Source organism: Zonotrichia albicollis, chromosome 21, assembly GCF_047830755.1.
Source record: "Zonotrichia albicollis isolate bZonAlb1 chromosome 21, bZonAlb1.hap1, whole genome shotgun sequence".
In the NCBI taxonomy this organism is placed as follows: domain Eukaryota; kingdom Metazoa; phylum Chordata; class Aves; order Passeriformes; family Passerellidae; genus Zonotrichia; species Zonotrichia albicollis.
The window spans coordinates 11439499-11463812 of record NC_133839.1 but is presented as its reverse complement, the minus strand read 5'-3'; the positions used below and the strand labels follow the sequence as shown (position 1 = coordinate 11463812).

The window sequence follows — 24314 nt, the reverse complement described above, 5'->3', positions numbered from 1 at the left end:
CCTGCTTGGGGACCCTGCTCAGCCCTGCTCTGCTCAGGGACCCTGTTCAGCCCTGCTCTGCTTGGGGACCCTGCTCAGCCCTGCTCTGCTCAGGGACCCTGTTCAGCCCTGCTCTGCTTGGGGACCCTGCTCAGCCCTGCTGTACTCAGGGACCCTGCTCAGTCCTGCTCTGCTTGGGGACCCTGCTCAGCCCTGCCCTGCTCAGGGACCCTGCTCACCTCTGCAGTGGGAACAACAAATGCTCACCAGCCCTCCCCATGGTCACATCCCACCCACTGCTGCAATTCTCTTCTTTCTCACAGCTTTCCATGCTGCTTTTGGTTCATTCCTTAATAAAACACAGGGGCAAAACGGAATTGCTCTGATCAACAGAAAACAGGCTGAAAAGTCAAGCAGCCAGAATTCACAAAATCCAAGTTTCATGATTACACAGACTGTGGGTTAATCCTGGTTTTAGCTCCCTTCTGCAGAAAGGCAGGAAGAGAGAGGAGCTGCTACAGTGAAACTTCATTATAGTGTGGACAAAACACATTGCAGGATGAGTTCCAGAGACTTGCAGGGAGCCTACAGTTCCATGGAGAATGAGCTTTTTCTTTTATCTGGTAATTACTTCTCCGGCACTTACTATAAAAAGAGATAAAATACATTTATTCACTTACACAATAATCTATTTTACTTTGGCCTTTTCTTCAAAGAGTCAAAGACATGAGAAAGCCAACTCAGTATGTTTTCATAAGATGATTTAAAAACACTAGCTTTAAGTAAAATTCAAACTATTTCCTCTTTCTCTTATTATAATCAAAAAGTGGGTTCAGGAAACTGTCTGTCTGGCAGAATCCCAAACTGGATATTCCCTAAAACTGCTACAACTGCACTAAAAACAAAAGGAGGGGGACAAAAGCAGCTAAATGCTAAGAAATCAGGAGACCTTCATGGAACAAAGGTAAGAAAAGACAGAGGGAGAGGGATCAGAGCCACCCGCACTTACCTGAGGATCATGCTGGAATTCCTGCCCTGGCAGCTTGCACAGAGGGTTGTTCTGGTCCCCTAGATGATGAGGATGGTTGTGCTGCCCTTCCATGGTATCATACCAAACTCTGCCTCTCGGCTCTGCTGAGGCAAAAGAAACAGGAGAGGTTTCAGGCCAGCCCAACACAGCAATGGGAAATGAGAGTCTGATCCCCTTCAAAAATGGCACCAGCACCTGCAGAAGCTGTAAAGAGCTGCCCAAGAGGCAGCTGAGGCATTCCAGTGCTGGAGCCACAGTGTGATCCCAGGTTAGGTGATCCTCAGGGACAGGGCTGTGCACACACCTCAGGCACACTGCGATGGGGCAGCTGTGGGACCCCTCCCCTGCCTGCAGAGAAACAACCAACGCACCCACATTGTCCATTTGTGAACCATTTGTGTTCAAGCCTGACTCGGGGACAAACTCTGCTAATTCTGTCAGCTGCTCAGGGAAGCAGGACTGGATCACAGCACTCCCCGCTCCACACCAGCTCTGGGGCCAGGCTCTGGCCCCGAGCAAAGCCAGGCCCCAAAACACAGTCACAGCACTTAGAGAACATCCACAATAAATACACCCAGAAAAGGCCATTCACAGGTTTTGGTCATCCCTTTCCCAAACCCTGCCATTCCCAGACGCATCTTTCCTCTCCTTGGCACTGACTGAAGCCTAATGGAGACAAGGGAAGATTTAGTGGCCAATACAAGCATTTGCAGAAACTTATTTCTAGAGTTTTGGCAAGTATTCACTCAGTGAAAGAACACAACCTGACCTCATTAGTGTATTAATAGTGCGTGCCTGGCACTTGGTCAATGACTAAGTCTTAGTTTAAAATACAAAGGTATTTTAAATATTTGTGGGAGTGGGGGAGAAAATATGTTGAAGAAGAATTTCTGCAGCAAGTAGTGCTCAATTCTTTTAACAGTTGTCTGTGAATAAACCCTTCGCTCTGGCAGATCTTTCCCAACACCAGCTACCATAACACAAGGGGAAAGCAGAGAGAGGCTCTTCTCATGTCTCAAGCAAATGAACCTTCACTCTGACAAAAGAGCTGCAGCTCCTGCTACATTACACAGGTGAACACATGGGTTGCTCTCAATAAAAACAGTTTTTCAAAGTCAGTACCATGAAACTCCAGTGGGGGAGGGAGAATCACTGCTAGTATGAAGAAGTTTGATTTTAAGATCTTTTCAGTCTCAAGCATCTGTAGGTTTATTAGTAACCAAGTGAAGATACCTGGATAAAACTATGTCTCAATACTGACACTACAGTGCCCTATGAAATTCCTACCTTACGTTATACTGCTGGAACTATCTTAATTATTTTATTATTCAAGATCTGGAGAAAGGCAGTTTACTTGAAGGGAGAGCCACATGTTCTCGCTCTTCCAAGCCCACACACACAGAGCAAAGCCTGGTTCCAGCACAGGAACCTGGACAGGGCACATTCCCAGCATAGACACGTCCAGGCAGGGCCACTGAAGTGTCTGCAGCCTGCCACTGATCAAACTGGGCATCCACTGTGTCCTGCCTCCCGAAGGACTAACGCTCAAAAACAGGGGAGGCATTTACTGATTTATCTCTGGACATGGGAACCTGAACGCCCTGACCACAGCCCAGCCTGGGCAGTGCCCAGGGGCCCCAAGGAAACTCGAGAAGCAATCCTTGCTGTGAGGGAGCACCAGGGCAGGGACTCAGGGCCCAGGAGAGCCCACGGGCAGGGACGGGCCAGGGCAGGAGCTGCACTCGGGCACTGCCCGTTTGAAGTGCTGCAGCTGGAAGCAGAGGAAGGAGCAAGAACAAAATAGCAGCTTTGAAAAGAGATCCAGCAGAGCTCACATGACAGCACGGAGCCCGCTGACACCTCGGGACAGCGTGTCCTGCCCAGGCTGTCAGCTTGGCTATTCCAGGCTTTGGCACTGCACAGGGACAGGGAAGGGCAATCCCCGGGACGGGGATCTTCAAATAGCAGCCAACAACACCCAGGCACTGCACTGCAGCACGAAAGGTGCACTCTGAACACTGCCTTGTTTTTACTTGGCATTGTCTTAGCTCTGCAGTTTCCTTTTTATTCCCGCTTCCAAATTTCCTACAGAGTTCTGCAGTATCACACATTTTAACACTGAGTCTTGACTATGACTGTAAACCAAAACATCTTTGAATTGCATGAAGCATCACATGGCTTTCCAGAAAGTGAATAAAAGAACAGGATCATCATTAACATCACGGGAAAAATGGCCACAACCCACATGGGATGAACAGCTCCTTCTCTCACACTACTGTCACCTTACTCTGTACTGTTACTACTCCATGCAGCAGCACTCACAGGTAACCTGGGGTTTTTCTAAATACAGGGAAAACAAAAACTCTCTTGTGCAGTCAGCTCCCCTGCCACATCCCCAGCTGCAATTCCTCTCTGGGTACCAGTGTCCATACACCTAATCAGTAGAGAGCAAAACACAAAATCCCATCAAACCCCTGATACCTTGCAGGTGCCTGACAGGTGGGATTCTCAGGGCAGAACAGCCCAGGGCTCTTGGTAGCAAAGGCCAGGATCATTAGTTACAAGACACTCATTAAGGAGCAGAACCTCATCAGCATCCTGGCACTCAGTCCCAGCCGCCCCGGTGCCCCGGGTGCTCCTGGTGAAGCAGCTGTGCCCAGTCTGATCGGGTATCACCATGTGTCTCAGGATGCCTCCAACTCAACTGCAGGCCAAATGATTTGCTCCCAGATGTATAATCAACATGACAGGACCGTGCACCTCTTGAGCAGGCAGCAAAGCAGCAGCTTGTGCTCAGCGTTACAACTGCTTTCTGTACCAGCACTTTTCACCTTCCTGCAAGACACAGCAGCTGCTCTGTGTGCCCCGTGCTCAGCCCTGCTGCTGCCCACCACACACACAGATACACACAGAACTGAGAGTTAAAGCACAGATATGTCGCACACACAAATCTGCTTCCCCCTCAGTCACTGTATGCCTCTCTTATCCTCCTACACAGCGACTTGTGGGGGAGCCAAGCAGGGCTGTTTGGGTACCTTGTGTAAAACAAACAGATACAAACAGCAAGTCATATATGGTTCCAGAAATCCACAAGCCAATTAAAACCAGTAAAGTACACGACTTAACCTAGTGCACAAATGTCCATCTTTTACCACACATGGGGAAGTTGAGACTGAAATGCAGCAGGGCACACCCAGCAGGCCCCCAGGCAGCTGTGATACCCACAGGGATGGGAGTACCATCCCTGGGTACCCACTGCCAGGGGAGCCAGGCTGGGATACCCACAGGGATGCACTGCCATGGGGGGCAGGCTGTGGTACCCACAGGGATGCGCTGCCATGGGGGGCAGGCTGTGGTACCCACAGGGATGCACTGCCATGGGGGGCAGGCTGTGGTACCCACAGGGATGCGCTGCCATGGGGGGCAGGCTGTGGTACCCACAGGGATGCACTGCCATGGGGGGCAGGCTGGGATACCCCCAGGGATGCACTGCCATGGGGGGCAGGCTGGGATACCCCCAGGGATGCACTGCCATGGGGGGCAGGCTGTGGTACCCACAGGGATGCACTGCCATGGGGGGCAGGCTGTGGTACCCACAGGGATGCACTGCCATGGGGGGCAGGCTGTGGTACCCACAGGGATGCACTGCCATGGGGGCAGGCTGTGGTACCCACAGGGATGTGCTGCCATGGGGGGCAGGCTGTGGTACCCACACGGATGCGCTGCCATGGGGGCAGGCTGGGATACCCACAGGGATGCACTGCCATGGGGGCAGGCTGGGATACCCACAGGGATGTGCTGCCATGGGGGGCAGGCTGTGGTACCCACACGGATGCGCTGCCATGGGGGGCAGGCTGTGGTACCCACAGGGATGTGCTGCCATGGGGGGCAGGCTGCCACTCCTCCTGGAGCCACTGTGCTGCTCACTGCAGACTCCCCAAAGGCTGCAGCAATGCAAACTGTTTTACAGAATAAACACAACCACATCAGCACCACTTTCTTCCTCTCTACTGCCCAATAATATGCTTCCTCTTCCTTGCTCATAAAATAAATCTGCCAGGATACTCTATGAGATTACCTATATATTTAAATGATGATCTGGCCTTATGATTACATTATCGCTGTGGTTCAGGGTAGGTGCTCTGGGGAAGGAAGCCCAATCCTAGGAGAGTATTATTTTCGAGTGACTTTTATTGTCCATTACTTTACACCATTTCTGTCACAGCTATGATGCCTGGTAGGAATAGTTCACAACAGAAATATCTTTGTCGTTAGTATTCTCATTGCAATTTAGTCAGATCAACCTTTAAATCTCATCCATCATACTGAAGAGCTTTGGCAAAGCAAGCACAGTAATATATGCTTCCATGCAAAACCTAATTACAGGCTAGGTTAAAAAGCCTACCCTGTTCCTTCTGCAGTGCAAGGTGACAGGAAATCCTGAGCATTTCTTGGTTTCTCACTCTCCCTTTTTGCCGGTGAAGTGCGTAACCCGTTCATTACAGCAGACTGATTCTGTCTGGCACATGACAAACTTACTTGAACCTAACAATTAAACTTCTGACAGCGTTTCCAAAAGCAGAGAGTATTTACTGTAAATGCCTGACAATTTTTTTCCTCTCTGCTCATCTCTCTCAACAGTCACCTTATGATGACTGGAAATTACCATAAGCAAATAGCAGTCTAACATCCAAAAAACCCCTCATGTAAATGTGAAATACACACCTGCCAACACTGAAAAAAAAATGAATATGAATGTTAAACGAAACAACACGAGGAATGGCGCTGAAACGCTTGAGGAGAGAACACTGCAAGGGCACAGTTAGAGAATGTGATTCGGTAACAAAGTGCCCAGCGAGAGCTGCCTGTGGAGGGTGGTGCTCATGCACGGCCACCCTGCCCTGTGAGAGGGACTGGAGCCTCTCTCACCAACAGCTCTGGCTGCACTGAGGGAATTCAAGCAAAAACTGTTGAACAGAGCCCAGTAAATCACCCAGACACAGCTTCTGAATTTCAGGCCTAGCATCACGATGAAACTGCATCTCTAGAGTCACACACACAAACATTACAGTGTGAGTTACCTGCAATCTGTAACCCCTGGGAAGGACGAGGGTCCTTGTAACAAACTGACCACTGAAGAGAAGATGGTGGTTTAGTCACACCTCACATTTCAGAGGGTTGGATTTACCCTGACAGCAGATGCAGATGGGTTTCTGCTAAGACTTTGTGCAAACCAGATTTTCAACAGCCAGTAAGGGATGGGCTCCTCAAAGACCCCAAATCCCCTAACTGAGAATGTTTTCATGAAATGGCTGAAAAGCCCTGGAGCTTTTTCATACCCTGTCAACAACTGATACTCATTAAACAAATGCTGTGACAGACACCATAATTCACTGTTCCATACCTAGAAGCAAAATGACATTAAGTCAACTATTTAAAGCTACGCAGAGTCATCTCTCTGTGGATGTCAATAAAACAAATGCTTCCTGCCAATAATTAACTGTATGAAACATCCCACTCTGTTTCAAATCACTACCTACACCCAGCTCAGGTCTGTATTCCCATTCTAAGCAAGCAACACTATAACTTCAAATACTCTATCTTCTAGTTTGGGGGAAAATCTAGTACAGTGGCTGGAAAATAGCAAGGTTGGGCAGAGTGTGCTTGGCTGGATCACTGTGTTTGAGGATGCCACTTGAGCTAATACAACACTTTTGAGAGAACATTTCAAGTGCCCATCTCTCACCAGGCAGGCAGGCAGCTGACTTCTAATTCTAGTTTTAAGTTTTAAAACTTTTAGCAGAGTTAAGGGTTGGGTTTTTTTTGGTCAGTTTTTTCCGGTGTTGTAGTACCAGCTCCCTAGAACTTGGTCCTAAACCAGAAAACATAATTGTCTAAGTCTTCTGGACACATTTCAGATGCTCTGCAGATCCATCCATTCCAAGGGATGGTTTCACAGGGCTCCTATTAAACAGCTCCAGGATCAGTGCCAAGAGCACTTGGTGATTCACATTTTAAGGTAAATGCTCCTTCTCACCAGCTTAACAGGACTATTCCCACCCCTTCTTCCACTGCACTCAATTTCCTAGTAAACACTACATGTAAATATTTATGTGTGATGTTTGTGTAGGATGTAAACATCAAATACATATTCACATCCAAAAGTCAGGATGGATAGCAGGCAGCAGCATTTAAAGGGACAACAGTTCCTCTGAAGAGAGCTGATACTGTGACCATGGTACAGCAACAGCAGGCTGCATTCTTCCCCTACCAGTTTTCACTTAGGTGTGTTTCAGTAAAGTAACAAGCCAACTTTAGTTTATATTCTTGCAGTTTTGAGCCCTCCAGAAAATTCACCGTATTCATTTTTATCACCTTTGAACCATTAGAGCCAGATCTCTCAGGCCACCACTGCTGGTAATGAAACACATGTCAAAAATAAACACATACCAAATCTACCTGGAATTTTACTGTACTGCTTACCAAGCATGTGACAACATGCTCACGTTTTAATTTATAATGCAATAAAGCTTTCAAACACGAAGCCAAATTATTTAAGAACACTTCTGTTATCCTTCTTGGAATTCATTCATTTCTGATGAAGGGAAGATTAAATATAGGCTGGAAATATATTCATAACGTAAATGTTCACAGAAACTGCCAGACATTTTCACATCATTAAATGCTAACTGAAACGAGTCCCATCCCGTGGAACACACGCTGTCTGTACCAGCAGCACCGCCCCCGTTCCAGGCTGGCTCCTGGCACAGGAGGGAACATCTCTGAGCCCCCAGCAGGTGACAGTGACAGCCGAAACACAGCTCCACTCTCCTGCAGCACCTGAAGGACCCTTGTCAAGGAGAAGAGCCAAAACTCAAGCACTCGGGCAGATGGATTGTTCTGAGGCTATGGTGAAACCCCTCAACCCAAACCAACCCCTACAATAAGTTTCTATCAGACACAGCAAAGAATGCCAACTGCTTCCACAGCTGGATCCTGTCAGACACTTTAGTGACCTCCCATCCCGCACAGGAGCACAAGTGAACAGACCACCTTAAGCTGGTAAGACAAAACCAGAACCAAGACCCAAAGTTTGAAAAAATAATTTGAATCAGCTCTGCTGCTAAAGGGGCAAACCTTGAACGTGGAATCCATTCAGCCCGGCCCGTCCTCAGAAAGTTTAACAAAGTTTTCTATAAATCTTTATGTACATATATGATTGGAAACACCACCACTTAGAACTTACAAATATCTTTTAATTAGAACACTTCCAAGCACTCAAGAAGTGTTAAGCAAACCTCACAAAAATACTTCTGAAATACTGCTGAAATTTCTGAAATGTTTGAGAAAGGTAGATCAAAGTACGAGAGCAAGCCCATGTCAGATGGGCTCAAAATCCACAAAACCTGCTGGAACCAACTCTGCTCATGCAGCTTTTCTCTACAGCCGTGCTGTTGGCTATTAAAGACTCAAATTATATCTTTTATCCAGGGAAAACGAATGGAGGAAAATCGAGATATATGTTCCCCCAACTTCAAAACATCAGAACAACAGCTTGAAGTATTTACATTTCCCATAATCAGAAGGAAAAGGAAATGATGCTGAGAATTGTGCAGCCCAGCCAATCCAAAGATTCATGTGATTCAAATCCAAAAGCAACTTCAAAGCCACCTCATAAAACTCTACCCAAAATGTGCAGGCAGCCAGATGTTGGCATCACAGGAAGCGCTTCACAGCATCTGGATCCTGCAAGCAACAGCCAAACGGAAGCAGAAACTCTTCTCCACGTAAAAATATTTCACATTTCTCTACTTACAAAAATAGCTATGCTAGAAATAGCATCTGTGGGTTTTCCACCCCAGCATAACCGGGGCGGAAAAGCGAGTGAGTGAGACTGCATTATCAATACTGCTACTAAATAAAAGTCAGCTTCCCTGCACATTCCTGAGTACCTGCAACTGATGGCACAAGTTTTCCAAAAACAAATGCAGCTCTTTGGTTCATCTCCCCCCTTCAGTATCCCTGCATGCAGCACATCTCCATCTCCCCTCCCACACGGGCACAGCTGTCCCTAAAGAACAAGATTCATTCACCGGTACCTTGCAGACCAAGGCCACAGGGTAAAACAAAGAAGATCTGTTCTTTACAATGTCTGCAGAGCTACTTTTATTACTTATTTTGATGACAGACAGGGTTAATGAAGTTCTTGCAGAGAACTCTCCCTTTCCTGGGCTAAATGCCCAAATTCTTTCAGGATTCACAAGACTTGTCTATTTAAATTGGGTCCAATTTTTTTTCCCTACAGAAAGGCCTGCACAGAATGTTCTGAAGAGAAGCTGGGAATTAACCTTTCAAGAAAATTATAACTAAATGTGCAAGCTCTGTATAAGAGACAAATCACATTTCCCACCATATTCTGCCCTCTGTAACCATTTTCTATTGGTCTAATAAGCTTCAGTGTTGAAGCATAAACTCAGTAGTATCAGATTATTAAAAACCATGAGCTTACTCATGGAAACAAGAGTCCTGCCCAGCCTGCATTTCTTTCCTAATCTCCCCAATGCTGACACCTTATTAATACCTGTGAATAACACACTACAACTCATCAAAAGAAATTTTTCAAGTCCAGCAAAATCCAGGTGCAGCTATGCCTGACCAGGGAAGTTGGAAGCCACGTGGCAAGGCAAGTGCAAAAGCAGAACAGTCCCTCTTCCTGCACTAGTGATGAAGCAGAAAAGCTAAAATAAGACATTACAGTCACTTCAAAGCACAAACCACAGGAACTAAAAAAATCCCAATAAGTCAGTCACAGAATAAGTTATTGCATACCTTAATACACAAAGAACTAAGTGCAAACACAGGTAGAGAACCATCCCCAACACTGTTTACTCTTGGATGGTAAAGTTCTTACATCTGACACAATGTTATAAATTGAGTAATTGACCCACAAGGAAGTAAAGAGCTCAAGAGAGTTAAAAATTACCCTATAAATACCATAAAGATTAACAGGTTTGTAATACCCACCCAAGAAGCGCTTACTCTAAGTAGAATGATTATGAACACACAGCAAGAATATTTACTCCATGGCCCTGAGTTCAGTATATACAGACTCCACAAAAGGCAGCACTGCTTCTTAATGCACTGACAGCTGAGAGTCACTCCTTGGGTTTCCCAGCTGATCATAGGGTGGCACACAGACACATGGTTGTGACTTACTTGGTTCCTTAAAATACAGTCATGTTTTCTAAAACCTTTTAATTGTTTCTTGGGGGGTTTTGTTACAATTTAATATTTCTGAGACTCTCATTTTCTTTACAACTCTGATAGAAGAGCTAATGAAACACCAGCCACACAAAGAATTAATCAGAATCTCCATGAAAGAGGAAGGAACTTTTGTGTTCATGTTTAGTATCTGTGTACCCTGAAACCCTACTCTTGGGGAAAGAAACTTAAAATGCCTACAGCTTTTCTCCCCCTCTCCTCACTGCAATGACAGAGATTTGCCTCAAGAAGCAGAGCCCACCACAAACCCTCCAAGAAAGGCTTCACATTCTGAGGAAAGGAAACAGGAAACAGTGTTCCAACAAGGAGAAAACTCACGCCTTTTCAGGATGGCAGCAACAAGACACTGAAATTCCTGAAGGTATCACATTGAATGTACTTTGAAGCTGTCATCTGTGCTGTAGGTGGGCATTCCCCAACTACTGCACCCTCTGCAGGGACTTTCCTCTCCAGCTCCACAGTTTAAAAATCACCAAGTTAAGAAAAAAGTCACTTCCCAAGTCAAAGGGGATAGCTGACTCTAAGGAAAGAAAAATCAGAACTTACATTATCCTGGAGCACTTGAGGCAGGAGACAGTGGTGGTGTGGGAAGGGAGCACCAAGCAGGGGTGAAAGGGCTCGGCCTGTGCCACCCCCAGCTCTCAGAGGCAGCACTCCCAACCACCCAGCATCTGCTTCTGCTCTCAGCAGGGACTTAAAGCTCCACTCCATGCACTCCAAAAACCATGAGTTTTTAACAGGCTGGTGGATACTTCCCTCACAGCAAGAGGGCTTCCCAAAGACCCAACGACAAAAGTAACTGGAGAACAGGATCTGTCACTGAGCTCTGCAAAACCAAAGACTTGCAAATCCTCCCCAGGGTGTGGAGCAACACCTGCTCTGTCAGCAGGCTGAGCTGGGACCGGGTCACAGCCCTTATCAGAGCGGTTTCTGGCCCTGCCATCCCACCCACGTGCTGACGAGACCGTGATTCATCTGCAGACACTGTGTGGAGGAGCACGATGGCAACAGCCTCCCCCAAAGGGACAGCACAGCCAGTCCCAGAGTCCCACCACATCAAACAGGGCAGGGTGTTTGGGCTGAAAGGTGGGAGGATGCACTGAAACAAGACACTGAAAGCTGCCCTGGAAGGTCCCTCAGGTTCGCTGGCAGTGCTGCCCTGGCTGGAGGGAACACTGTGACAGCCACTCGTTTTGGAAGGTGCTGTGCAGTGCCAAATGTTATCACCCTGCTCTGAGGGGAATCTGTGCCCTTTTCTCCAGCACTGCCACACTCGAGTTTGTCACCCTTGGTTCCTCCAGCTTGGCTGGTTTGGGATGCTTTGAGTTCATACATGTGTCCTCCTGCCACCACCAACAGCACATCAGGACTGGTCCCTGCCTGCTAAGAGGGCTCACTTCCAAAAGGGTTGCTGGAACAGCAGCAGCAGCAGCATCTCCACACTTGGGAAATCAGCATTCCAACACCATTTCCAACTGATGTTATACAAATAATCCATCCATCCATCTGCTGAATTCAGCAAAAAGCCTTTCACAGCCTGGACTGGGATGAGTCCACCCAGAGGCGCAGCCACATCAAGCTTGGGGAGCTGAGGCGAGCAGGGACCGCTGCTCCCAACAGGGAAAGCTCAACAGCTTCACAGACAGCACTGCCTCACACTACAGCCCAAACCAGGCACTACTTGGATAAAATAACAACATTTATTGCCTTCCTAAACCAAATGCATTGATCTGTCCAGACTGGTGCCCAAGGTCTGGGGATGGACTGGAACATACTTTGATTCATCATGTGAAGCACAATTCAAAGGTTAGAGTCCAGAACTGGAGACCAAAGTCACTCAAAACAAATAAACACAAAAACTTTAAGAAGCGATTCAGAACTGTAAAATGCCTATAAATAGTCCAGAGGGGTTAAACCAAGAAAGACAACAAGGAAATCACTATAAAGGAGACACTGGATGCCAACAGCAGCAACAACTTTGTCATTTAAAAAGAATAATCCTACCATCTTCTGCACTTTGTGATCTGACATGTCGTAACTATTTTAGCAAGTTTATAATTGCCATGGTGAACTAGCTCATAGAACAATGAACTAGCACATCCAATTTATAATCCCAAACTTCATGCAGTTCTGTGCAAAACTCCATTTCTGCCATCTCAAGACCTCAGCAGAAAACACTCAACCTTAAGCCTGAAATTTTTATCAGACTTACTTATACCTGGACTTGACTAAAAATGTGGATTTGCTGACAGTCTCTAAACCACCTGATTTTCTTGGGTGAAACACAGTGCAAGCACAGGACAGGCAATACCACCTGATCTCACCAAAACACAGCAGACTATACAAGGCATGAACTACCTGCAAGGCCTTTTTTTTTTTTTTTTTTTAAAGATGCAATAAATAATACATCTGACAGCTCAACAAGCATCTCTGAGGTTTCAAGAATGCTTTGGAGTACAAAATTCCCAAGGTTGCATTCACTTACACCACTTGGTTTCAAATAGATCCGAGTCTGCTGTCGGTTCACTTAAACGTGTAACAGGAAACTCAAATTTGACTAAAAGGTTGTATTACATTACTACAGGGTTTATATGGAAACCTTTTTAGAAGGAAGAAGCTAAGGGTTTTTTTCCTCTCCCATCTGCGACAGACAGCTGTTCACTGCCTGGAATCTCTGATAGCAGACACTTAAAGTAGCACCACGCTGAAGTAAATAATTTAGAAATTTAATTTCTTTAATTGTACTGACACTGTACAATTATTTGCAATTTATTGTATCATGCCATGTTATAAGCCATGTCACAAGATTTAACACTGGAAACTACATATACTGTTTTAACAGAAGAGAAAATGCAGCTTTTTGCTGAAATATTTTTAAATGTTAAAAAACAATGCAAGAGCCTTCTCATGTCTGGACAGCAAAGGCGCTTACAGTGAGTCCAGATGTTTAAATACTTAGAACAGGTTGGAACTTGAAGTAATCTTGATTCAATTCAAGGTGCATATAAAAAATATGTCAAGATAGAAAAATACTTATCTACCTGTAAAAAGATCTGACACTTTCACAGGCTTCTGCATTTGAACCACTATTAAAAATAACTCCTTGTGCTTTTCTGGTTTTAAACAAAACTTTACTGCCAGGCTCTAGAATTGGCTCTTGGTCACACACTCAGAACCTCAGCTCTACCCGTCCTGCATTGCAGCCAGCTCCAGACAGCAGCTCCCAGCCTGGCTTTACAAACACACACCTCCATAAGTACTTTGTGCAGTTTAATTTTCTATGTAACTCAGACACACTGCAGCAATTCCAAAAAGCACTATGACCTTCAAGTCAGACCTAAATCCAGATTTTGCAAGCAAATGTTTTGGCTTCTGGGTTTTTTTCTTCAAAAACAAAAACACTGACTGGGCCACCATCACCTCTCAGTTTGAACACTTTGAACTCTTCTTTCACCTCCTAGATACTACATGTTCCTCCATTTAACTTTAGAGACACAGCTCTGCAGTGAAACATGGAATTCGCAAGTGGAGAGACCCAGGGTCCAGCCTGTTCCCAGGGCACCCATCCCCAAAATCAGGCTCGGATCCCTCAGTCCCACCAGGGGAAAAGGCAAGGGCACAGCTTGGGAAAGCACCACCTGCCCTTCCCAGCCACAAAGAGCCAGGCCCTGAGCTCTCTGATTGAATCCAGCCCCTCTGGGCTCCTGGGTTCTACAGCAGTTCCCAGGGAGCTGAGGCAGCCCACAGGACGGGCAATGCCAGCCTGGGAGCACCAGGGAACCCTCCAGGGCAGCAGCAGGGAGTGACATGAGCCCACGGAGACTGCCCGGTGCTGACACATGGAATGCTCCCCACTGCTCCCATCAGCTGCAGATAAGGTGCTCTTATCTCCCAGAGCGCTCCCTGACCTGCCAGGAGAGCAGCAGGGCCTGCCTGAGTACTGGCATGTGCTGGTGCTGAAAGCTTTACAGAGGGCGAGTACAATAAACACAGCTTAACAGCGTTTGGTAACAGAAAAAAACTATTTTCAAGGCCTCTGCCTTTAAGAGGACAGTGTTCACTTTGCCCATTTTAGACAACCTTTAACTTCCACGTGATTGTGTCCTGGGAAAGGCCACTCTGCCCAGTCCATGGAGAGTGGCATGGGCACAGCGCCTCCTCTGCCTCCGGGCCTGTCCCACAGCCAGGAGCAGAGCAGCTCACCATTCTCTTGCTACATTTTCAGCATCTTCAGTGACAAGTGGTATCAAGGTCATCATCAGAAACTATATTTCAGCTGCATGGCTATGAAGTTTCTGCCTTCAACATTACAAGATTTTTTTCCTGCATCTTGTATTTATACTGGCTACAAGGACACACATCACATAATTTCCTACAAACACCCCAGTCAAGCACCTGGGGAGGTGTGCACTGGGTTAGTCACCAGCTGCCCATAAAAGGTAAAACAGACTGGTTCAGTGAGTTTCCAAGGCAAATGCAGGAGTGTGTGTCATGGGCAGAACGGCCATTCACGACTTCCAGAACCATAATTCTGTGCTCAAACCACACAAAGCATCACAACCACTCTCTGTCTATACAAGTGCTGAGCTGTAGTAAAACTGTGGAAGTTGCAATTAGAAACAGGTTTGTTCAGTGGTGAAGGTGAGCCCAGCTTCTAAAATGAGGTTCCTTGTACTTAGTGTTCTCATTGCTGAAGATCACCATGAACAAGCTCCTTTGCAACAAGAACCTCTAAGAAAAGCAAGTCAGAATGACAAACACTAAAGCAGAAGTTCGGCTATTAAACTCATTTTCCCTAAGGACCCATCTAAGCTTTCATTTAGGACAAAGCAAATGTCCTACAAGGCCCAGATTTCCACTTTCGTCATTTCATTTTTGAAATCTTCCTGCAAGTCCTTCCTCTGCTCCTCCAGCTACAGTTCCTTTTTTTCTTGCTTTAAATTCAGACTGAATACATTTGATTTCTCCCACCTGCCCCAGCTGTTGGCTGCTGCAGCCACACTGGTTGGTCTGTTCTGCCAGGTTGGTTGTTATTATACATTTTTCATAGCCTTGAGGTCAAATATATTTTGCATCACATAAAGGAAGAAAAGATGCTAAAATACATCCACTAATTAATCCTTTACACTTCTAGAAAGCTGCAGGTGTTCAGGAAGGGGACCTGTTGGTAACCACCCCCATTTTGCAGCCAAGAGAGCAGAGGCAGAGCAGGAGAAAAGACCACACAGGCATTTCTGCCTCCTACCCCCATTCAAACAAAAATACTCATTTTACTCCGAGTAAACAACAGCTCATTCTATGTAAAAACCTCTTTCAAGCCATTGCAAGAGCCCTTCAGACCAACAGGTAGGTGTGAATAAAGCCCAAAAATACATTGCATGAGAAGCATCAGAATCTCTATTTTCTCCAGTACAGCCTCGATAACTGCAAGAAATAAGAAAAAGCCAGTGTAGGCTCAATATTTTCAATGTATAAGTCAGTGTTACAGACTGACATAAAATTTTTCGGGCAGGATCATAGAGGGCAAGTGTTGCAAAAAAGTGTTTCCCAATATGGGCTTGGGGTTCAAGTTATTCATCTTCATCTGGTTTTCTCCCAACAAAATGAATAGTGAAGAATTTGAAAAGGTATATAAAAACATTCCAATTATGCATCCATCCTCTCTCACAAAATACCTATTTGTCAAAAAACAGAATTCCAGAGGAAGGAGGGGAAAATTAAACAAGCAGAAACATTTTATACATCACAGGTGTTAAGACAGCAAAAGTTTGGTTCTACTCTGACAACTCCTTTGGGGTGACAGCAGTCACTCACATTCCATCTACAATCTCACTTCCCACAGAAGATGCTCTTTTTCCATCACAATAAAAGTTTCTCACAGCTCCCATTTTTTTAGGTCTCTAAGACTCAGAGCCAGAGGAAACAGGCAGCAACAGTCTTATCTAAAAGCAGTTCCTTCTTTTTTTCTGTTGTTGCTTAACAGAACATGACTGTCACAAAGAATGTCTACAGGAAAAAAATAACAGTGGAAAGAGTTTGACTCAATGTCAAGAGATGTCTCAAATGTGAAAGCTGTAGAAATGCTGCAGAAGTTAAACAGTTGCTTACAGTGATTCACCAAAAAAATGAACTTTTAAAGGAGATACAGAACTGACAGCAAGACAGTCTCAATGTGTTAGGAACTTGCATCACTGGACTTCTAATTGCTACAATATTTCCTATCAAACTACTTCTCCTGCAATAATGCCATAGGCAATCACCATGGGCAGAGCTATTCCATGTGTGCGAACAGGCAGACAAACAGATGGGCTCAGAAATTCACCGTTATTCGAACCAAGCATAAATCACACTTTGGAGAGAAAAGATGGTATTTGATAGTTCAGCTGTAGCATGTGCTCTCCCCACGCCATGTGCAATCCTCCTCCGGCAGCGGGGTTACCGCGGGCTCCCACCTTGGGAGAGAGCGCGGCAGAGGGAGCGGGGCACGGCCGGGCCGGCTCTCAGGAGACCCCAGCGCGCAGCACCGGGCAGGGTCTGGGGCCGCCCTGCGCCAGCCCCGGGCACCGCCGAGGGCACAGCCGAGCACATCCCGGGCTCGGGGGCAGCGGCGCTCGGAGGGGCGCGGGGCAGGAACGGGGAGCGTGGGCTCGGAGCAGAGCTGCTGCTGAAATGGAAACCCCCCAAACCTCCCCAAGCGTCCGAGCGACGCCGGAGCGCGCAAACGCTCGTGTTGGTGCCACGGTCCCAACTTTGCTCGAGTCGCAAGGCCGCCGCTCGGCCCGTCCGGCGGCGCCGGGGCTGACCCGCCCGGTGCCGCTCCCGGCCGCCTCCCGCTCCCGGCCGGGCACGTGCGGGCCCCGCGGCCCGGACCCCCCGCTCCCGCTCCCGCACGGCCCCGCCGCTCGATCCCCCCGCCGCCCCTCGCTCGGTGCCGCGGCCCAGCCGGGGCTGCCCGGAGGCGCCGCGCGGGGCCGGGGCCCGCGGCGGGCGGGCACACACCCCCGGCGCGGGGCGGCGCGGCCCGGCGGAGCGCAGGGCCCCGAGTCTCACCTGCGGCGCGGCGGAGGCGCGGCGGTGCCGGCGCGGGGGCGCGGGAGCCCCGCAGGACCGAGCGAGCGGCGCCGCGTCCCGCACGGAACTTCGCCGCGCGCGCGCCCGCCCCGCGCTCCCGCGCACGCGCCGCCGCTCGGGCGCGCGCGCCGCCGCTGCCACGCAGGCCGGGCGGGGGCCGCGCGCGGGGGGCGGCGCGTGCGCGCTCGGCGCCACCTGCGGCCCCGCACCTGGAGCGGCCCCGGCCCCGGCCCCGGCCCCACGGCCCCACGGCCCCACGGCCCCACGGCGCTGCCCCGCGGGACCCAAGGGCCGCCCGCCGCTCCCCCCGCCCCGGCTCCCCGGGCCCGGCATCCCCTCCCGCCGCGGCTGCGGGAGGGCGGCCGGGGCCGCTCGCCTCGGAGCGGGACCCATCGCAGGTCCGGCCCAGGCGTTTCGGAGCCCCGGGCCTCAAGTGCGGCGCAGCCGAGTTCCTGCACGAACCGGCCTGAACGGGTTTGGCTCCAGAATCTATCCAGCTTTTGGGATAGAAAATCCTCAGTCTGCAAATTAAGGCATGAGTACTCGGCATAGATTGAATTTGAACCTCAAATTCAACAGGTTTTTTTCACAAGCGAGCACGAACGTGGCAATAAACACAAACCAAACGAGCGAGGCTCAGCAGTGGTCCCTGGGCAGCGGCGGGGCTCGGGACCAGGGCAATTGCTCCTATTTTGTCAAGTGCTGTCACCTTTGTCAAACTTCCGTGGAGATGTTTGCTGGTACGGCGGGAAGCTCCCAGCGCTGGCACGGCTCAGTGCTAACAGCAGCCCTAGAGCAGCTCACAAATGAAACATGCTGTGCCAGCAAAAGCACCTTTGCCACTCTAACCATTTCCATGCAGCCCTTTGCTAGTAAAAATACTACTTTAAAGCGCTTTTTCTTCTTTCCGATGACTCCTGTAGGGCAGACGAGCAGCGAGCAGGGAGCCAGTGCCCGCAGGACGGGACGGGGCTGAGGCCGGGCCCGCGGTGGGTGAGCGCCGTCCTTGGGGACGGGACCGAGCTCTCCCCGCGCTGGCCCGGCCCCGCCGTTTGCCCATCCCCAGGTGTGCTGCAGCTGTCTGCAGCAGGCAGCGGCACACGGAGCCGCCCTGCCCCGCAGCGCCGGGGATTTGCTGCGCGCCTTCCCGGGAGCAGCGGGAAAGGCCCCACTCTGCTTCTCTGCCCGTGTTCCAAGGAAGTGCCTGCAGCCCTCGTGGCGTGTTGCTGCTCTGTCCCCTCTCTCTCGACTGATTGCATCACCTCCACCTACACCAGAGCTGTGCGGAACCTGCTGCCCATGACATTTCAGTTCAAATAAGTCACTTTTTCCAGTAGGCTCCACTTACAGACTTCAAAATAATTCTGTGTTTTACAGAACCTGAAACATGATGGTAGATCTTTGCTCAAATGGCTTTTATCCATAGAAACTCATATTTTAGGAAAACCTTCTTGCTAAAGCAGTGCCACCTCCAGCATCCAGAGAGACCCAAAACTGCCGTGGTTGTTTGGGAAGATTTTAACTGTTTCTTCTGGAAACATCACTCAGTTTTGGTTTTGTTATAAAGCTGCTTACACCTAGCTATAGAAATTCACTATCAGTTTGGGTGAATATAAACAAGATCCAGGGCTTGAGTTTCTGATCCATTTAAGAGACAGAGAAAGTCGATTCTCTCTCCCGGAGCATTTCTGATGGCGCAGAGTTTCTCTCCGGGGTGCAGATGCCTGCACAGCTCTGCAATGCTTCTCACTAGAGACAGAGCAATAGACACAACAGATGGAAACTAAGAGGCCACCTGGTTTTAAAGCAAATCATATCATCAATCTATCAGTACAAAATCTGAAACATGGGAAAGTGCTTAGAGAAACAAAATTAATTCAATTTTTTTTCTCCAAACTCAATTTTCCCAAAGTCTGTTGATGTACCATTTGCAAAAATGCATTTCTTTCTCTTAAAATGAGAATGTCAGTGGATTGAGGTGGAAGAACTTAAGTGCTTTACATCAAAACAACAAAGAAATATCTATTGTTAGGCTGCCATAAGTTACCGTCTTTCTATTCAGTAAAGCTGATTTTTAAAATCTGCTACATTCTTGTGCACAGCTCCAAGATCCAGGTTTTTCATGGCTAAATTAGACAGACCAGACAGAATTAATTTAAATTATCAACAGCAATTCAGTTAAGAAAGAAAATTAAATTTCCTCAATTAAGTCTTGACAGAAATAGACTTTTGTTCATATCTGTGCTACAGTTCTGTGTGAAATTCTCTTTCAAACAACCTCTGAAGTGAGAACTTTCAGATGTTTACGTTACTACTTATGTGTTTCAGGGTCTGTAGGATCAGCCACAGATCAAGTCTCCTGAAGTGTAAAAAATGTATTTTGTACACACGCATCTAAATGAGGGTTGCATCATTCACAGATCCCAGCTAATAATTTCATTTAATCAGTTAATTATCTTATACAGTTCAAGGATGGGTTGATGTACATCTTAATCTGCACTTCTTAAAATCACACTGATTCAACTGTCCAAAGGAATTCTTAGTAGTTACTGCGAGTCTGGAAGGAATGGAGAATTACCTAAATAAAAGTATTTAAATAACTTCTTTTTTAACCTAAAAGACAAAGAAATCATTTTTTATGCCTCTAACGCATTTACAGCCAATACTCACAGGGTTGTGGAGCACCCTCGGCCTCCTCACTATCAGCCCAATGTTGTAGCACTGACCCACTGGGAGTGAGGCCACTTCATGGTAATTGATCCAACAGAGCCAAGCACAGCAAGGGAGCACTGTAATATCAGGGGCTGAGAACATTAAACCAGGAACATTCCTGTGCTACTTGTGGGTATGGAGATTCACAAATCCGTTTTGGGAAAACTAGAATGATCTTGACCCAAATCTTTAAGGATTTTAAATCAACATGCAGTCAATTCGATTGATTTACTTTATCCTGAGAGCTAAATGCAACTGTCACTGTATCCTTCATTCTCAGTCCATTATCGATAAATTCCTGGCCTCACTGACTTAATATATGCCTATTGACTTATTTATTTTCCATTCCTAATAGCACACGGAGAGCAGACTGCTGGAAGTTCTTTTTCAGGGAAGGAAAAGCAACACAAAAAACAAACAAACAAACAAACAAAAATAAAGACAATCCCAAAATAACCTTCTTCTTCAAATGTAAACTGTAGAGTTTAAGGAGAGCCAGCCTTCCAGCAGTAGCTGGAGAAGGCAGGCTGTGCATTGCCCCTTGCACAGGCAGGGCTGCAGCTCCCTCCACGCAGGCTGGGCTGCACAGAGCGGCTGCAGCCTGCACGCTCCGGCTCAGATTTCCATAAGGTTGGGTCCCAGAGGAAGCATTAATGCTGAAGGAATGCATACCAGCGTGGAACGAGGCGAAAAGGCAGCACAAAATCTCTCCAACAGATTGCTCACAGAAACACCTCTTTTGTACCATATTTAAGATCTGTAGATTGATCTCATGAGCATTTGTGCAGCAGTTTAGTCTCAAACTGATAAGTGTGCTCCGAAAGGAGAGAAACAGAATCAAGGCAGATTAAAAAGCGTTGGTGTTGGGGCAGATAAGGAACCGAGAGCCACCACGTGACTCAGAAAGCTCCAGCCCGGCCGCCTGCAGATCTCATCAGGGAACCAGATGTGACCAGTGGCAGAATATCCTTCTCAGCATGAGATCTGGAGGATGTGATTGCCATCCAGGAAAGGGGAGATGGGAAAGTATGATGGGGAAAATGGCCTTTTTTATAGAGTTTAATTGCTTAGAAGAAAGACACGTTTTCCTTTAAAGAAGAAGGGATGCTCAAAAACAGGCTCAGGAAGGTGTCTGGAGGAAGGAGCAGAAGGATTTTTCACATGGACAGAAAACTGAAAATCGCTTCCTCTTTTCTGGTGGTTGTGTGTTTGAAATGATGAAGTGGCAGCAAACAGTTCTCATTCAGTTCTCTGGTCAGTTGAAACCAGGGTGGGGCAGTGCAGAAAAAGTGGAAGAAGCCTGTTGTCCTTTCTCATAGAGCAGGAAATTGTGCATGTTCATTCATGAATTTGTTCACTGTCCTGCATGGAGAGGACAGCTGGGAGAGAGATGTTCCATCCCAGTGGAGGGAACACCTCGGCCTTTGCACACTCTCACTGGTACCTGCACCACCCCAACTGCAGACAGTTACAGCAGGAGCTCCACTCTGCCTCACAGGGGCTGTGGGGCAGCTGCTACTGCTGCTTTTGTGGAAGGACAAGTGGAAGATGGAGTTTTTCAAGCACCCAGTCTTGTGGTTGCAGCTCATTTTGGGGCGAGGAGGAGGAGGAGAAAGTTTGCTGTACGGAGTTGGAGCTGAGACACAGAGTAAGCAGTGTCCTGCACACACAGGTAGCACTCACTGTGCTCCTGAGAGAGAAAGGGTGGTGGATGCCTTGTCTCAGCCCCAGCAAAAGGCTTGGAGATGAAGCCTGTGCCCTCAATCTGTATTCCAGCAGAGCAGAGAAGCAGTGCAGGGAGCAGCGTGCTGGGGTGAGGCCCCCAGCAGCCTGGGCTGCCAAGCTGATGGGCTGCCGTGTTCTCAATCAAGTGCAGTTTTTAAGGTCATGCCTAGCTAATGAGCATCACAGCACCCAAGCCTACAGATCATGAAATATGGATGAATATTGACTCACACGCTCTCCTTTCTGCAGCTCTGTCCCTGGAGCTGTCCCTCTGTGTGAGTCTGGAGCTGCCACTGTGCCCTGGTGTTAGAGCTCACCCTGCCCTTGCTGCTGGGCTCTGGAGCACCTTCATTCGGTGCCTCCCTCTCACTTCTCCGGGCAGGGTGTGAATGTGGCTCACTGGGGCTGCAGAGCAGCAGGGCAACTGCAGAGCCTGGGCCCAGGTGTGAACTCAAACCATATGTTAAGCTGATAGTGAAGATAAACCCTTCTAAGTACTTCATTATTGTGTAAGCAAGACACAAGCTTTATTGCTCTGTCTCCCTGTTTTCTTAATGAACTGCCTTAAGTTGATCCCTGTTTATACAGTTTATATAGTTTATATAGTGTCCCTGGTCATTAGTGAGGCTCAAATGCCTTCCCTTGAGCAGCCAGAGAAGAAGAGAGAAGAAAGAAATAGAGAAAGAGCAGGAGAAAAGCAATTGAAGCCAGATTGAGCAGCTCTGGCTTTAACAGTCCTAGGCCCTGCCCCTGTTTGTGCTGACATTCCTGCCGGTGACCCTTTCCAAGTGTTCCGGGCCAGTTTCGCAGGAATGCACAGCTCTGTCTCCGTCAGCTCGCCTTGTTATTCCAAAGGAGCTGGCACAGCTCCCCAGCTTTCACAGCCAGATGTTAGAGGGTGACCCTGCCAGACACTGCAGGCATGCACCTTCCCACCCCCAGCCCCTTGCACGGGGAATCGATTCTGAGTAATCTACTCTGGGTAATACTTTTCTTTTGTGACTTGTTCTCTTCCTTTGCTCTGAAGATTGATTCATAGCACCAAAGCTGCAGCATTTCACAGCTAAGGAAAGTGGGATGAATTTTGCTATAAACTTTAATGGCAGCAGGACAGATTGGTAACTGAAGGATTTTTGGTCCTACTCATGAGTCAGGACCCAAGCTGTGCTTGTTGTTGTGAAAAAAAACAGGACAAAAGGAGACTCCTGCCCAGAGAAAGCTGTGGGTGGTTTTACATTTCAGACTAATCATATGGATCCACAGAGACAAAAGAATGCAAATGAAAAATGAGGCACTATTGGTAGCAGAACACACAGGGATCATACAACATCGACAGCTCTTCTTCCATCTTTTCTTTGCCTGCCCCAGGTGTTCCTGTAGCTTGTGGACAGCTCTGGGGGTGCCCACACCGAGGGGCAGGGCCAGGGCCCATCCTCTGGCAGAGCAGCCACACATCACTGCACGCTGACTGACAGCACAACAACTTCACAATCATAACTTCGTGTTCTGTGTGCTGTGGGACAGCCCACGGCCGCTTCAACCTCCAACCTTCTTTCTCTTCTACTGCTGCTCGTAGTTTTGAACTAAACTATAAATTCTGTGGGACTTTGTGCAAAAACTTTGTGCATTGTAGGAGCACACTGGATTCCTGACCACTGTTGTGCTTTCCAAGAGCTGCTGCGCTGCAAATACTTAAAGTACATCTCAGAACTAATGACTTGTAACTTCACTTAATTCATCAAGATGTCAAATGGAGATTGCACTTTAGCTCAAAATGAGCTGGGGTGGAGGTGGAAATAATGTCATTTAAATTTAATACCATCTTATGATGGTAACACTCAAACATTCAAACAAATTACAAATTTAACCTTTAAAATAGTATTTTGAAAGGAAGTTAAAATAATTGCAGAGTGTAGCTCTTAAGGTTGAAGTGCTTTCTGTTCCTGCACTGAGAGGTGCTGCAGAAATGCAGAGCATTATGTTTATTTATTAATAATCCTACAAAGAAATTTTCATGATCGCCACTGGGGACTGTCTGACAGGTGACACAGGCGACCTTCTGCCAGGAGTGACATCTCTCCCCTACAATTTACATTCTCTAAATGATTTGCAATCAAATTACTTACAGCACAAATTAGTTTCTCTCCCCACTGTTCACTCCCACAGCACCATATTCAACTGTTTGTTCCACAGGGCCATAAAAATAATAATATGGAAAGTCAGTGCCTCTGCTTCCAACATGGAAACAGTGCATTGGCCAAGAGATCGATTCCTGCACTCATTTTCTCCGGCACTGGGATTTGCATCTGGGGGAGATGCAGGTCATTGGCTGGAAAAGAGCATCCTGGGTTCACATTTTGATTGCACAACCAGATAAACAAACCAAGTGTCCCAATTAGAGGGAAGAAAATAATCAGCATTTGGCGGTAAACTAATGGAGCAGACTAAGGAACAGCTTTGGAACAGCCAAAGAACAAACCCCAGACATTTACTGGGTGTTAGGGGGACTGTAACA

General features: G+C 47.6%; 1 protein-coding gene across 3 annotated transcripts in view; it reads right to left on the bottom strand.

The window, feature by feature from the left end:
• Positions 1 to 17502, bottom strand: part of NEK6 (NIMA related kinase 6) — a 43633-nt gene extending 26131 nt beyond the window's left edge. Inside the window, exons 1-2 of one of the 3 annotated variants that reach the window (XM_074556440.1) lie at positions 17342 to 17502; positions 989 to 1110 (exon numbers count right to left, since the gene is read on the bottom strand). In XM_074556440.1, the coding sequence (XP_074412541.1) occupies positions 989 to 1081 (93 nt within the window). In that variant the 5' untranslated portion in view covers positions 1082 to 1110; positions 17342 to 17502. Of the gene's footprint in view, positions 1 to 988; positions 1114 to 8961; positions 9029 to 17341 lie in introns of those variants that run through there. The other 2 variants (XM_074556441.1, XM_074556439.1) reach the window with 2 other exon arrangements.
• Between the last annotated feature and the right edge of the window lie 6812 nt (positions 17503 to 24314).